Here is a 15,022-nt window from a genome sequence, read left to right as displayed (position 1 = left end):
AGGATCGTAAGACATCCCGGAGCGAAACTTAATTTTCCATGGACGCAATCGTCTTTCTTTTCGGACCCTAGGGTGATGTTGCTCATATCGCATTTGAATTGTCCTGTGATTTTCGCGATTATTTTGCTGGTATGTAACTGCCGCTGCTCTATGTACATCGGGATTATTTTTCTGGTAAGTTGATGCCGCTGCTTTCACCTAGACTGTTTTACCAGTTGTACAGATGAAATAATTCCTTTAAACTGTAAGCGGCTGCATAACTTACTAACAAAGGGGTAATAATTCTCCTTGATAAAACAATACCCCTGTGTTAAAAAAAGCTGCCAAGGGTCAGATTCGAACCTGCAGTCTTGCAGTCTGCAATACGTTGACTTAATACGTTGCGCTACCAGCGATGCGTAGAGCAGCTACTCATTAATTCACTCACAAACATTCTTATATGTAAGTAGGCCTAGATACTCTAAATTGTATTTTATTTTCATTAAGGACTCGGTTGATTACCGTCTTGAATACACAGAAGCGGAGTGAATTAGCGCGTACACTTATATGATGGAAAATGCCGTGGCCATTTTGGATTGGCAAAAGCCAAAATTCATGCAAACAAGGGAATTATTTCATGTGTAAAATCTTTAAAAGAAATATATTTCCGTTGACTTTTCAAGAAATGCAACATGTTTTCTGTACTACTGAGACGATTTTGAAGATAGAATGAATATATATGTACAATATTTTTCACAAAAACAGAGATATTGAACACAAATGTAAAACCACATTTCACCCCTTTTCACCCCTTTAAAATCGGAATTCTACAACTTTCTTTTAAAATAGTATTTATGCTATAAGGATAGAAATATTTGAATGAATATAAGTACAATATTTTTTCACAAAAACGGAGATATTAACAAAAATATAAAATCACATTTCACCTCTTTTCACCCTTTTAAAATAGGAATTTTTGAAAATCCTTTCTTAGTGCGCATCTACACTACGGTAGGAACATGTCCTCAAATTTTGATGCAGTTATCTCCAGCAGGTTTTGCTGTGCGTTGATTATCAGTCAGTTAGTCAGGACATCTTGCTTTATATATATAGATTATGTTGTTTCTTTTTTCAAGTATCATCATCATCATCATCATCTGGAGCAGTTTCCAACCACAGGCTGGGTCTGCTTGGAACATAAGCCTCTCCATTTTCTGTCCATCCACCACTTCTCTTGTCTCATTGTCGTCCAGTTCCATCCTCTTGCCTCGATGCTCTTCTTTATACCTATCAGTCATCTGCCCCTCAGTCTTCCTCTGTCTCCCTTCCCTCAACTCCATTTTCAACATTTTTCTTGGTATCCTTTCTTCTCCCATTCTCTTAACATGTCCATACCACTGCAGCCTTGATTTTTCTATCTTTTCCTGTAAGGGTACCTCATTTACCATATCCTGAACTCTCTCATTTCTTACTCTGTCCATTCTTGTTAAACCTGCTAGACACTTTTGAAACTTCATTTCCACTGCTTGTATTTTGCGTTCATTCCTCTCCATTATCCATGTTTCTGATCCATATGTCAAAATTGGCACAAAATAAGTCTTGTAGATAATTCCCTTACATCTCTGTGGTTCATCCCTGTTCCATAACAATCCTCCCATAGTTTTAAAGAATCCATTTACACGCATTCCTCTTTCAATGATTTCCATCCTGTTTCCTCCATTTTCTTCAATTACACTTCCCATGTACTTAAAGCTTTCAGCTCTTTTCAACTGCTCCCCTCCTAATGTCATGCCATTATATGCTCAGTTCTTGTTTTGTGCCATTACCAGCACTTCAGTATTTTGTGCTGAGAACTTTATTCCATTCAAGTATAATACTGTTATCATATATTGTCTTTTTTCAGGTAGGCTAGTTTATAAATGTATTACCCAAAACTGGATTTGCCAGACTGAAGAACCTAACAGTTATAAATTAACTTGAGTCAAAATTGATAAGAGATTGTTTCAGATATTATAGAAAAAATTTAAAAATGAAATTACTCGTGAACATGATGAGAATGAGGGTTTTCTTACATCAATGAAAATGCCCTGCAATACTAAAATCATTCACAACAATAAAATAACTAATAATGTAATTTTGTCACTTTCAGAGATTTCTATACCTTGCCAAAATAGTACATCATTACCCGTTCAACGATTTCATCATCATCATCATCTGCAGTTTGCAGCTGTTGACCAGGTCTGCTTAGAACATACGCCCCTCTATCCTCTCTATCTCCTGTTGTCTTCCCATCACTTCTCCCTCGTCACTCTTGCCCTGTCCTCTCCTCTTCTCTATACACACTCTTCCACTCCTTTTATCCACCTGCCTCTTGGTCTTTCTCTTGGTTGTTTTCCTATTATCTCAATTTCCTGCATCCTCCTTGGTATCCTTTCCTCTGTCATTCTCTTCACGTGTCCATACCATCGAAGTCCTCTATCCTGTTCTGTAGTGACTCTTCTTTTACTATATCTCTAACCTTCTCGTTTCTCATCTTATCCATTCTTGTCACTCCTACCCTACTTCTCAGGAATGTTATTTCACTTGCCTGTATCCTAGTTACAGCTCTCTGCCTCATTACCCAAGTTTCTGCTGCATACATCAGAATAAGTACATACTAGTCCTGCATATCACTCTTTTACTTCTCTCAGGGATATCCTTGCTCCAAACCAGGCTTCTGACACTTTTCACGGATGCTCCTGCTTGTCTTCCATGCTTGATTATTTCCTTATAATTTCTTCCACTTTCTTCTATGATACTTCCCAGGTACTTGAAACTCTCTACCTTCCTAAACTGTTCCCCTCCAAGCATTATACCTCTCGTAGGTCTCTCCTTCTTTCTAGTTGCGATCACTCTCTTGCTCTTATTGGCATTAAATTTCATTTCATATTGTTTCAACTCCTCTTCCCATGCAACTGAACTGTTCCTGGATATCCTCTTCCTTTTCTCCCCAGACTAACAAGTCATCTACAAACATCATCACTTTCATTCTTCCTTCCTCAATTTTCCTTGCATCTTTTGTCATTAGTTCGTCCATTACTACAATGAAGAGCAAGGGTGACAGAGCACTTCCTTGTCTTAATCCGCATTTTTGCTCAGACCAGTTCGTTCTCTCTCCTACTACTTTCACACAACTGACACTCCCATGGTACATCTCCCTCACTCTTTCTATTATCTGCTTCTTGACACCTTTTATCTGTGAGGCTTCCTATACCTTGTTTCTGCACACATGATCACATGCTTTCTCAAAGTCCACTCATAATGATGCTCTTGTAACTGCCTTACTGCAAATGTAAGGTCAACCATTTACACTATACAAATTATACAAATTTTAAATTAATATTTTTTTCTTTTGTGATACAGTGCCATCACAAATCCTATGATTGAATCCAAGTAGCAGCATGTAAAGGAGATAGCTTATATTATCAGTAGTTAATAAATCAGCTTACCTGAAGCTGTAACAAGAGCTGTCCTGATGACATACTCCATAAGGAGAGGATTTTTGGGATATCTGTGTTTCAGCCCATTCCACGCAATTTCAAGGCAGACGTAGTACTGAAGACCGTAGGTGCAAAACACAGCCAGGGCAATTAGGATCTTCACAGATTGCGCAGCTCTGCAAAACACAGAAAAAACAATCACATTTTGTAAAAATATCAGGAGGATTCAAGTTACAATTCTGATAGCACTGACAATTCTCAACTTATTCCTAACAAGTTTAAAAATATATTTTCTAAATATACACAATGTATAAAACTTGGTGTCAAATATTTAGGGAACATGTTCCTAACAACAGAACATTAAAAACTTTCAAATGATGAACATAGTCATAAAAATTATCCTTGCACTGACCCTTGACGAGTATTTAAAGATAAAAATTTCATTGTTCCGTATTGAAATTATTGATGTTAACCTTGATGAGTAATCAAATCAAATTGCTTTCATGTTGTAACTGTTTCTTTAGAGCAGGCCATGAGATTTGTTTTCCTCTGTTTGATTCTCTCTTGCTTGGTTGGTTGTTTTGTTGTTTATAATTTGTTTGCAGTGTGTATTCAGTGAATGAAATTACAGATATCCACTTCATTTATGGTCTCTCAGATGGGAATGCAATCAAGAGCATGTGGACTATGCTGAAACGTAACATAACTGGCAGTTACCTTGTGCAAGAACATAAATGAGTCCTTGAGGACCAACAGGTAACAGACAAAGATTTGAACCTGGAGTTTTGTTTTTCTCAAGATGTATTTTCCAAAGGTTTCATATTTGCAGATACTGAGAGAAACTTGTAGAGTTCTTGTACAAAAGAGAAAAATATTACTACTTCTGTACAACACTTGGCAGCTGTAGAACTTACAAGATTAAGTGAGTATCACATGACACATAGTCTACCAATTTATTGTCTCTTAATCCTGGCTTGAAGTTCTATGTAGGAGCCTGTATTAGATGGGTTGTCATAGCTTTGTCCTCTGCAGTTTTCAATTTCTAAGCCCAATTCTGTCAGACATTTCAATTATTATTATTCTTCATCTAATTGGTTAGATGAATGAGGAATCCAGAGTAGGAGCTTAAAGATATGTATCAAAGCACTATTGCTAATTGGTCGATGTGGGGGCAGTCTAGAGTCAAATCGACAATGAGGGACTAGTACTTGACATCTTTTACTTCTTTTACAGTTGCCTCTGGAACATAGCTTGCCATAGTGTGAATACGTCTGTCACAGAACTGGGCTGATAAGCAAGACACATGTTCTGAACCTTTATTAGCATATTTTGAAAGATGCTGTGAAAGGAAAGGATCATATTCACTAATCGATTCCAACCATCCCAGATATAGGCCATTTGAGGTAAACCCAATACATTCATTGTCTACCTGAAAAGGCAAGCCACATGCTGAAAGAAATCTTACAACAGAAACAATTCTTTATAATGTAGTTCACCAGTATGTTACATCTTCATAGTGGTTTGATAGACAAGTTTTTATATTCATAGAATATTTTTTTGCCTTTTTATGTAAAAGAATATTGGGACGAAACATATACAGTGCCCCATTCAACTATACATGAATAAACTTGCATAAAACTCATGCAACCTGCTGCCAACTCTAGTTACTATACGCGAACTTTTACTTGAGCCCGATTTTTATGGGGTAAGGAGGGAGCGATGACAATTCCGGTTATACTGCCAACTGGATGGAAATGAAATCTGAATTGAATCGATAATATGATCGATCGATATGAATTTTCTAAACATTTATTATCTTACGCCAACAACTCTGTCACACATACATTATTTAACATTATATAACATTTCTCGATGCAAATTTGTTCCTAGCATGAATTATATAGTTTGGCTTTGCTGTGTAAACAACATAAGTGCTAGTTCGTAAAGTGTACGCCAGATGTTGCACAGCGATTCATAGTTTATGTGTCAAAAGTTGCCAATGTGGATGTTGAAGAAAACTGAGGTCTACCAATTCAGCACTAGGGAGCTCAGGGCTCAAGAAAAGGTTTGCGTATAGTACTAACCACCACCACCAAGGCCAATTAAAATTCAGATTTCAAACCGTATATAACCCAAGCAATGATTAAAAAAAAACAATTAACAACAAACATGTAAAATAGTAAATCATTTTAAAATATGATGTATAGATAACAAAAGAAAATTATGTAGTAGATGCGTAAAAAATGGTTTTAAACATATTAAAAAGAAAACATTTATGTTTAACACATTTATCATACTGGGCTTGTTTGAGACAGCCTGACACTTCCTGTTTACTGTGACATATTCTAATACATTAGAAACTACTAAGTTACCTACTGTCATGTTGCATAAGAAAAATTAAGTGCTTTTCTTCCAGAGCTTAAATGTTGATAGAATTGTAATATTTAAGGTATAATATCTTAAAACTAAGAAGAACATACTTACATTTGATCGTTAGGCAAGTTGAGTGTGATACTGGCTTCTGTTTCATCACCATATCGCAGATATCCTAAGAAACCAATAAGGATGTATACTAGAGCAACTCCTGCCATCCCTTGGTTCAGAACTCCACACAGGCCCAAGAACTTGCGAGGTGTTTTCATGTTGTTTTCCAGTGGCATTACCTTCAAACAAACAATGATAAAATTAATTTCAATTAATGTGTATTGGGGTGTCTATTGAATAGGTTAGAAGGAAAGTGATATGGAGATATTTAGGAAACTCCTCTCTCACCACTTCTTTGTTCAATACAAAGACCACAAGCACCAACCAATATTTAAACTCAAAGCACAATTTACCACTAAATAGTAGTATTTCCTAATAGTTTAATGTCACACTAACACATCAAAGGTATTTTAAAACAGAAGGATGGGAAGGCAGTGACTACAGCCATAATAAAGGTACAGGCACAGCATTGAAAAGTGGCTCATTTCAACTACAATTATGGGTTTTACCAATTGACTCTTCAATCTGTGGCTGAGTCTGGTGATGTTGTTTGGGTTCATTTTGATAACATGCAAATGAAGATAAAAATTTGATCTGCTATTCTGATCTCAATCAGTAATATTTTATCTCCTATATCACAGCAGTTCACTGTTTCAGAAACACGGCAGTATTCTGTGCTGGCATGGCTGCTACTAGACAACACATTTCTAGATTAGGGTACATAAACGGTCAATGAAATGGCAGCGATGTTTTCACTATTTGACACAATCATGATATACTGAAAATAGTAAATTTGTGTCCTCATACCAAGGAGGTGCAACTCTTTACAGGTACACTCCCAATGGAGGCGAGCTGCATGTACAATTTTTTTTTTTTTTTTGCTAGTTGTTTTACGTCGCACCGACACAGATAGGTCTTATGGCGACGATGGGACTGGAATGGGCTAGGAGCGGGAAGGGAGCGGCCGTGGCCTTAATTAAGGTACAGCCCCAGCATTTGCCTGGTGTGAAAATGGGAAACCACGGAAAACCATTTTCAGGGCTGCCGACAGTGGGGTTCGAACCTACTATCTCCCGAATACTGGATACTGACCGCACTTAAGCGACTGCAGCTATCGAGCTCGGTATGTACAATTTTAACCACATACCAGTTCTCCTGCCATTCTTAAATTTCTGGCAGTACCAGGAATCGAACCCAGATCCCCAAGGATGGCAGCTAATAGTGTTAACCGTAATGCTACGGAGGTGGACACTAAAAATAGTATCTTACTAGCAGTGGTGGCTCATGACCAAATTTTCAGGGGGTTCACAACAAATTTGTGTTCACGTCTCAAATATACCAAAGTAGAATGCACCTAAGTACAAAATCACTTACTTAAATCATTTCACTAAACGTTCCTTGTACGATTGCTTCTCTTTTCATAATATGGTGGAACCCTTATAACCGAGGATGCATTTTTCCAAGACTAATCTGTGAGTGTACAAGAAAACTAAAATTACGACTGCCGGGCTGAGTCGCTCAAGTTTTGGCTGAGGCTCTGACTTTCTGTTCCCGTGATTACAAACACCTGTTCAGAATTATCTACTAGCAAAATCTTCCGGCGATGTAATGCAATAGTAACTTCTGGGAGCTGCGCCCAACAGTAACAGGGGAAGTGGCGGACCCTTGCGGTCAACTGTAATACTATCTCTTGTTTGAGGGTGGTTGTAGACGGAAAGGCACATTCCTTACCGTGCTCCTCGCTTATGGAGATATCTGTGCATAAACCATGACGTCATCTCCATGCGCATGCGTATAGTGTTGAGGCTCGTAGCAATATCTCCAGTGTGCTCCCTGGCACTGTCAGTCGAAACGAACAGTTGTCAGTGTAACAGAGCTTCGATATAAGTCGAATGCTTTCGATCGATTGACTAAATCAGGTCGGAAAAAAAAAGAAAAGGAAATAATTTTGAATTACCGGCATCCATGAATGCGTGAATATGCGTTAGAACTGGGTGTTCACGTGCTCGTGTGCTCCTGAGAGCCCACCGCCACTGCTTACTAGCAAGGTATTTGTTGCAGCAAATTGAATTACCATCAAGCATTTAACACTTATATGCTACTATGCACTAACTAATAAGCAAACAAGCCACACACGACCAAAACTAACACTGGTGTCCCGAGGTAGAATAACGATCTTAACCGGATGCAGCATGCCTTCGTTATGAATAGGGATAGACTGATTTTGCAAGCAAGGAGAGAGGAACTGGCTATAATTTTGTGTACCACAAACTGTAAAAAACTTCAGGTAAGAGTTAAATAGGTCTGGTTGTTTCAGGCTAAAATTATGAAATGAAATATATGGTATTTTCAATAATGGGAAAATAAGAAAAGAGCAACTGGGCTGAATTACAGTTACCTGTTACAAATACAAATTATGTTTTCAATAATCAGGAAAACTGCAGTTACAATTATTTCACAGAACATCACTCTTAAGGAAATCACTGGCATTTTCCTTTCTGCATGGAGCTCGAATGATACAAAAAATTGCAAAGAAAAATAATATATTACTTCATTTTGCATTTAAAACACAATTTTTTCTTTACCATAGACACATTAAATGGCTATATGTTTTAATTTTAGTTACTGACTTTTAGAACTTCAAATAATTTGCAGTTCAGGCCTACATTACAAGATGATCGATTGGTTCTTAAGATTATCAAGGCTAAGCCTCAACATGTTGGGGGGAAAGTACATCTTTGCATTTGTTGAAAAGATGCTCTCCAGGGGCATTTGAAGGAATATCTGTGTTTAATTTAAATAACATTGCCAGCAGTGGTGGATATTGTGAGATAAGTTTGATGTCTTTGGAAGTAAGGTAAGAAATTACTGGTGAAGTCACTGGTTCTGCTGTCATAGAACTGAAAAAGGTTATCTTCATCATCACTTTAAAATTTTCCCATTTCTGCTTCCATGTAATGTAGCCTATGTCAATAAAGAACATAATCAATACAATTTTATTTCAAGAAGTAAATTATGATTCCGCCTCTGTGGTGTAGTGGTTAGTATGATTAGCTGCCACCTCCAGACGTCCGGATTCTATTCCCGGCTTTTCCACAAAATTTGAAAAGTGGTACGAGGGCTGGAATGGGGTCTACTCAACCTCTGGAGGTCAACTGATTCCACAGACATACAGTCTGTATTTGGCTGATTATTAGACAAGTACTGATTACGGCTTATATGTACCTACCTTAGACTTCAGTAAACAAATAACGCATTGCTGTATTTTACCTTTAATTGCATTTCTTTTACATTTGCAATTATTTCACCAAAATCTTCCTTCTTCCTGCCACTGACTTATTCACGTTCAGGATATGAAAGCGTGATGGACGAACAGGGCCATCTCTTGTAGTCTGCGCGAAGGTCGTGAATCAGTAATGTCGTACTAGTACATGAAAGCTCCCAGGAGAAGTAAAGACCACGGAACTAAGTGAGATAGACCGGTTGGCTCAATCCCCGTCTGTTTTAGGCTGAGTGAACACCCGAGTCTGAACTCCTACAGAACTAGAAGCCTCGTTTTTGAATATTCGACTGTCGGAAATCGAACTTATCATCGGAGGCTCTACCGTGGTTCTACACCTCTGCATTCGGGAGACAGAGGGATTGGGCCCAGCATCGGCTGTCCTGGGAATGGTTTTCCGTGGTTTTCCATTATCCTGCACTAAGGCGAATGTCGGGACAGATCCTTTTATAGGCCACGGCTGCTCTCCTCCCCCTTTTTCCTTCTCAGCATCACCTTCACCGTCACTAATCTCCTGACCTGAGAGAGGGCGTCACCCCCTACGAGGGCCGCCTCACCCCTTCAGGGTACGGAATTAAAACTAGAGTAGTTAGTCGAACCTACGTCCGACCGAGCGAGTTGGCCGTGCGGTTAGGGGCGCGCAGCTGTGAGCTTGCATTCGGGGAATAGTGGGTTCGAACCCCACTGTCGGCAACCCTGAAGATGGTTTTCCGTGGTTTTTCCATTTCCACACCAGGCAGGTGCTGGGGCTATACCTTAATTAAGGCCACGGCCGCTTCCTTCCCACTCCTAGCCTTTTTCTATCCGACCGTCGCCATAAGACATATCTGTGCCAGTGCGATGTAAAGTAGATTGTAAAAACAACCTACGCCCTTTCAGGTGAACCAGGACGCCTTTACTACCCCGCTTAGGCAACCTCCTATTTAAAAAATGGGAGTAAAGAATGAAGTAAAATAATTTATTTGGCTAGTTTTTTCTGAAATTGAAATTCCTTCGTATAGGGATCTGTTTTTAAATTAGTGCTTAATTTATAACTGCTTCTTTCTTACTTATCAGAACTTTGTTCCAAATCATACTAACAGTCCGGCTTGTTGGCTAAATGGTCAGTGTAGTGGCCTTCGGTTCAGAGGGCCGGTTGGATTCCTGACCGAGTCGGGAATTTTAACTTTAATAATAATAATAATAATAATAATAATAATAATAATAATAATAATAATAATAATAATAATAATAATAATAATAATAATAATAATAATAATAATAATAATTGCTTTACGCCCCACTTGCTCCTTTCACGGTTTTCGGAGACGCCAAGGTGCCTGAATTTAGTCCCTCAGGAGTTCTTTTACGTGCCAGTAGTATAAATCTACCGACACGAGGCTGACGTATTTGAGCACCTTCAAATACCACCGGGCTAAGCCACGATCGATCCTGCCAAGTTGGGATCAGAAGGCCAGTGCCTCAACCGTCTGAGCCACTCAACCCAGCAATTTTAACTTTGTCTGGTTAATTCCTCTAACTCTGAGGTTGGGTGTTTGTGTTCGTTTCAAAGCACACCTTCATTTTCATATAGGTGAACACATCCCTCCACACAGAGTTGGCACCAGGAAAGGCATCTGGTCGTAAAGTGGGCAAAATTCATGCAAAGAGCCGATCCCAGGTAAATGGGCGGGAAAAAAATCAGGAAGAAGTAGTTTGGGTCCTCGAAGATGAATTTAGAACATGAATACTATATGAAATACGATATAATACTGGTTGTGTCTCTAACTACTATTACGAGGTGTCGGAATTCTGTCCTGCCGGTAAACCTACCGACACGAGGCTAGCGTATTTGAACATCTGAGCTGGTATCGAACCCACCATCTTGGGCTCGGAAGACCAACGCTACTACAGTCGGAACCACTTGGTCGGCTTATTTACTCCTATATGTATAAGGTACGTATATATGATCAATGTAGAGCGTTCTTCGTACCGGAAACGATGCAATCATCTCACACAGTGAAATGTTTGATAAGGAATTTAAAAACCGCAAACAATGTTATTGCTACTAAGAACTGTATATTATAAATTATTATTTGAAAACATGTTAACTGATTTTCTAAATAGGCAAACTGGGCTCCATTCAAGTCGATGGATGCCTGAAGTCTTCATGTGAAGTTTTCGCATGCCTTTCTGCAGAACACAATGGGAAGTAAGTTGAACTCCCCAATAATAACCTGGTGCAGATTAGCCTCAATTTAGATAGCACGCCTAAATCTGTCGGTGTTGGTTCGCGGGATCCTGTGGGCCATTCAATACTACCCCGACGTCCAATAAACGGCAGGGTCTCTACCCCGTAGACTGCGGGGCAGGCTTCAAATACTCATCCCTGGTATATACTGATAATATCTCAATATTTAAACAAATTCCTACAGTTAAGATGAATGATGAAACTGAGAAAGCTCAAGATGGCATAATCCTTAAGTCTGCATGGCTTTACCCATGTCTAGGGCTGCCATAAGGTTCAGTATGCAATTCACGACACCAATAACGACAAGTTCCAACCATAGGCGCCGACTCCGCGGGAGGATTTGCTCCCATATACCCTTTGCTCCTGTAAGAATATCTGATATTTTCTTACTTGGCCCCGTGCCTGGCGCCTATGGTTCCAACGGGTGTATTTGGTTAATTCCATATGAACTGTTCCGTCCGTTACCAAAACACACACTGGTTAGATGATGCTAATTTTAAAAATCCAAAATTATATAATATTCAGTGTTATTTGCATAGATTTTTAAGTAACGTGAAATTACTCATTTCTCAATAACACGGATAAATGAAAACTAAAAACGGCATTTATTTAGCTCTGCTTAAAGATATTTATGATACAGAAGTGCCCTGATACGGATACCAATCATACTTTTCAGAACTTGACTCACTTAAAAAAATATATAATCATGAAATTCCTGCTAAGACAATTCTTTAAAATTGTATTGCAGCAATAATATTGATTTAACAGATTCTACTTTCAGTCTGTTTCTGCCATCTGTCCATTGTGAATTCATTTAAGAAATAATCTTTCCACGCGTGCATTATGGCTAGGTAAACAGAAATAGAACTGAGCGAATTTAAGCAATTCAGAATATTGTTCTCTGGATTTGCAATGCTTTAAAAACTGAACGCATTTATTACTAGCTAATATGGATATAAAATAATTTTGATCATTATTCAACACGCTGCTCCCGGGCGGAAGTAGACAGCGTTAGCATAGGTCAAGCCTCTTAACATCAGGTAAGAACGTAAGACTCCGATTCAGGATGACCAACAAACAAATACATTCCCTTTCAAAACATTTGCGCAAAATTTTAAATAATTTGCTATGATTTTTAAAATTCAGGACGTTTAGGGATTTTTAAAAATTCAGTCAGAACGTTGGAAGACTTGCTCAAATTCAGGATAATCCCGCTTTTTCAGGACGTATGGCAACCTTACCCATGCCGCGTTCCTTACAAATTATGTAACAGAAAAGAGAATAACTATGACAAATTAAGTAAGAGTCATGAATGCCATTACAGCCATTTAAAGGGGTAAGACAAAACAGGCTAAACGAGCGTTAGATCCAATATCAGCTGAATTTAACTCACGTTCTGAAAGAGTAAGACAGTGTTGCGTCAGACAGGCTGCACGCGATCCTAGTGGGCTCGCGTGTGTGCTGATGGCTGCGGCATTCCGCAAACCGCAGAAGCATGGGTACCACTACTACTGTAGTTTACGGTGGGCTAATTATAATAATCTACTTATCATGATTCCAGTCAAGTGCCAAGGTATTGGAACGTGTCGCTCACTTCCAGGGCCATTGTAAAGGAATAACTAGTCGTTTCTTTAAACCCGCGCGGAGAATCAAGAATTGTAATCTCGTGGGAAAACATGAATAATAATTAATAAGGTAGATTTATTTACGACATTGTTTGCTGTTGAAACAAAACTTGATTGAAGAAGTCGTGGAAGAATGACTTGCATAAAATGTCAAAATCCCTTAAAACATAAACTTATAACAACTGTTGCATGTATTATTTATTTCAATATCATGATCTAAGTTCCATTTATGAAATAACACGTGTTTATCACAATTATATGTTGAATTATATTGTTTGTATATTCAGAAAACGATTTACATTTCGTTTAGTAATAAATTGTGCTGAGAAATTTCATAATTGTTTTTGTGTGTGTATGAAAGCACGTACAAAATGTTTCTGAAATGGACATCCTTTTCAGTCCATTCTCTAATCTGTGATTCCCCCCCCCCCCACTGATTTTTTTTTAATTCGGTAGGAATCCTTCAATTCTTTTCAGCTCTTCCATTTTCTACACTTTAATTGAAAGACTATGTATAGTAAGTATGCTTCTTTTCTGGCATCACAATGGCACTGGTATGACTGTTAAGAATATTAGAGTTGTAGCTTTAAACACCATTAACATACTGGCTAACTACACCAAAATGGTCCCTCTATACATGAAATTGTTATATTACGATACCTGAAATGTAACTTTCGTACCTCAAGACACTGCCTTCCCATGGGGTAATAGTCTTCTTGAATTGTGGAGGCCCCCAGGTTTTATTTCAATGGCACCATTATTTCTTAGAACAGTGACTGTAAATTTATTTAGTTACGTTGAGAACCTGTATACTGTAAATGGATACGGATCGTGGATAGAGACAGCAAAAATCTGCAGTGTCCCCGCATCCATTCTATACGTTATGCTTGCGTTGCATCTACATAAAACGACGCGTCTACGTTGAAAATGAAAACCTACAACCTGTTTTCCAGTCATTGACCGGGTCAGGGATGGAATGAATGAATCAGATATAGGCTATTAGTACGATGGGGTCACCACTCCCAAAGTGATTTAGTAATGAGTGATAGATGCTATGAAATGAGAATGGAGAGTGTTGCTGGAATGAAAGATGACAGGGAAAACCGGAGTACCCGGAGAAAAACCTGTCCCGCCTCCGCTTTGTACCTTAACTAAGGCCACGGCCGCTTCCTTCCCACTCCTATCCCTTTCCTGTCCCATCGTCGCCATAAGACCTATCTGTGTCGGTGCGACGTAAAGCAAGTAGCAAAAAAAAAAAAAACACGTACCACTGATGCCTTTTTTTTTACGTAACATATGACAAAACAGCCTTACAACCAAAGGTACTCCTTCCAACCCGTCAACATCCACGCGTACCAACCACCGTTTTGTTTTACGTGGGCCCTCCCCGTCACATTACCACAGGCCTTAGGAGTATAAGCTTAGCGTAAAATGGTGAAAAATCGTATACTGCCTATATACCCCATTATGGCAATCCACATCACATACGAGTGTTAAGCTATTAGCCGCAGTTAAGAATTGCTGGTAGATCTAAAACACTGAACGTAAGTTGAACATTAAAGCTTGAGATTTTCTTCACCAACTGAAAAATAAAAATATGGGTTAACTTCGTTGTTATACTACTATAAGCAGGCATTGCTACCATGATATCTTCCAACAGCAATTTACTTGTGTGCTCAACACTTGTCGCGCTTCTCTACGGAGTCGGGTATGAAGTGAGATGAACCTTCGTAGAGAGTTTCTATGACTGGATGCCCTTCCTGACGCCAACCTCATCAGAGGAGTTAATGAAATGAATGTCGTGATACATGATAACTTAGTGGGAAGGGAAAGGGTGAATCTCCGTGCCGGCACATACTGTAGCTACTCCTGTAGAAAAGCACCAAGGAGTCTATTCAAGGCTTAATGTCTCCATCCAACGCACGAATCACCATCCACAGCGTCA

At 38.8% G+C, this 15,022-nt stretch overlaps 1 protein-coding gene across 1 annotated transcript in view; it reads right to left on the bottom strand.

The window, feature by feature from the left end:
• path (pathetic) overlaps nt 1-15,022 on the bottom strand; it is a 315,189-nt gene that overhangs the window by 10,280 nt on the left and 289,887 nt on the right. The window contains exons 8-9 of the mRNA XM_067145705.2: nt 5,943-6,121; nt 3,468-3,634 (exon numbers count right to left, since the gene is read on the bottom strand). Of these exons, the coding sequence (XP_067001806.1) occupies nt 3,468-3,634; nt 5,943-6,121 (346 nt within the window). The remainder of the gene's footprint in view (nt 1-3,467; nt 3,635-5,942; nt 6,122-15,022) is intronic.

This window comes from Anabrus simplex, chromosome 4 (genome assembly GCF_040414725.1).
Source record: "Anabrus simplex isolate iqAnaSimp1 chromosome 4, ASM4041472v1, whole genome shotgun sequence".
NCBI lineage: Eukaryota > Metazoa > Arthropoda > Insecta > Orthoptera > Tettigoniidae > Anabrus > Anabrus simplex.
This window is presented reverse-complemented; position numbering and strand designations above follow the sequence as displayed.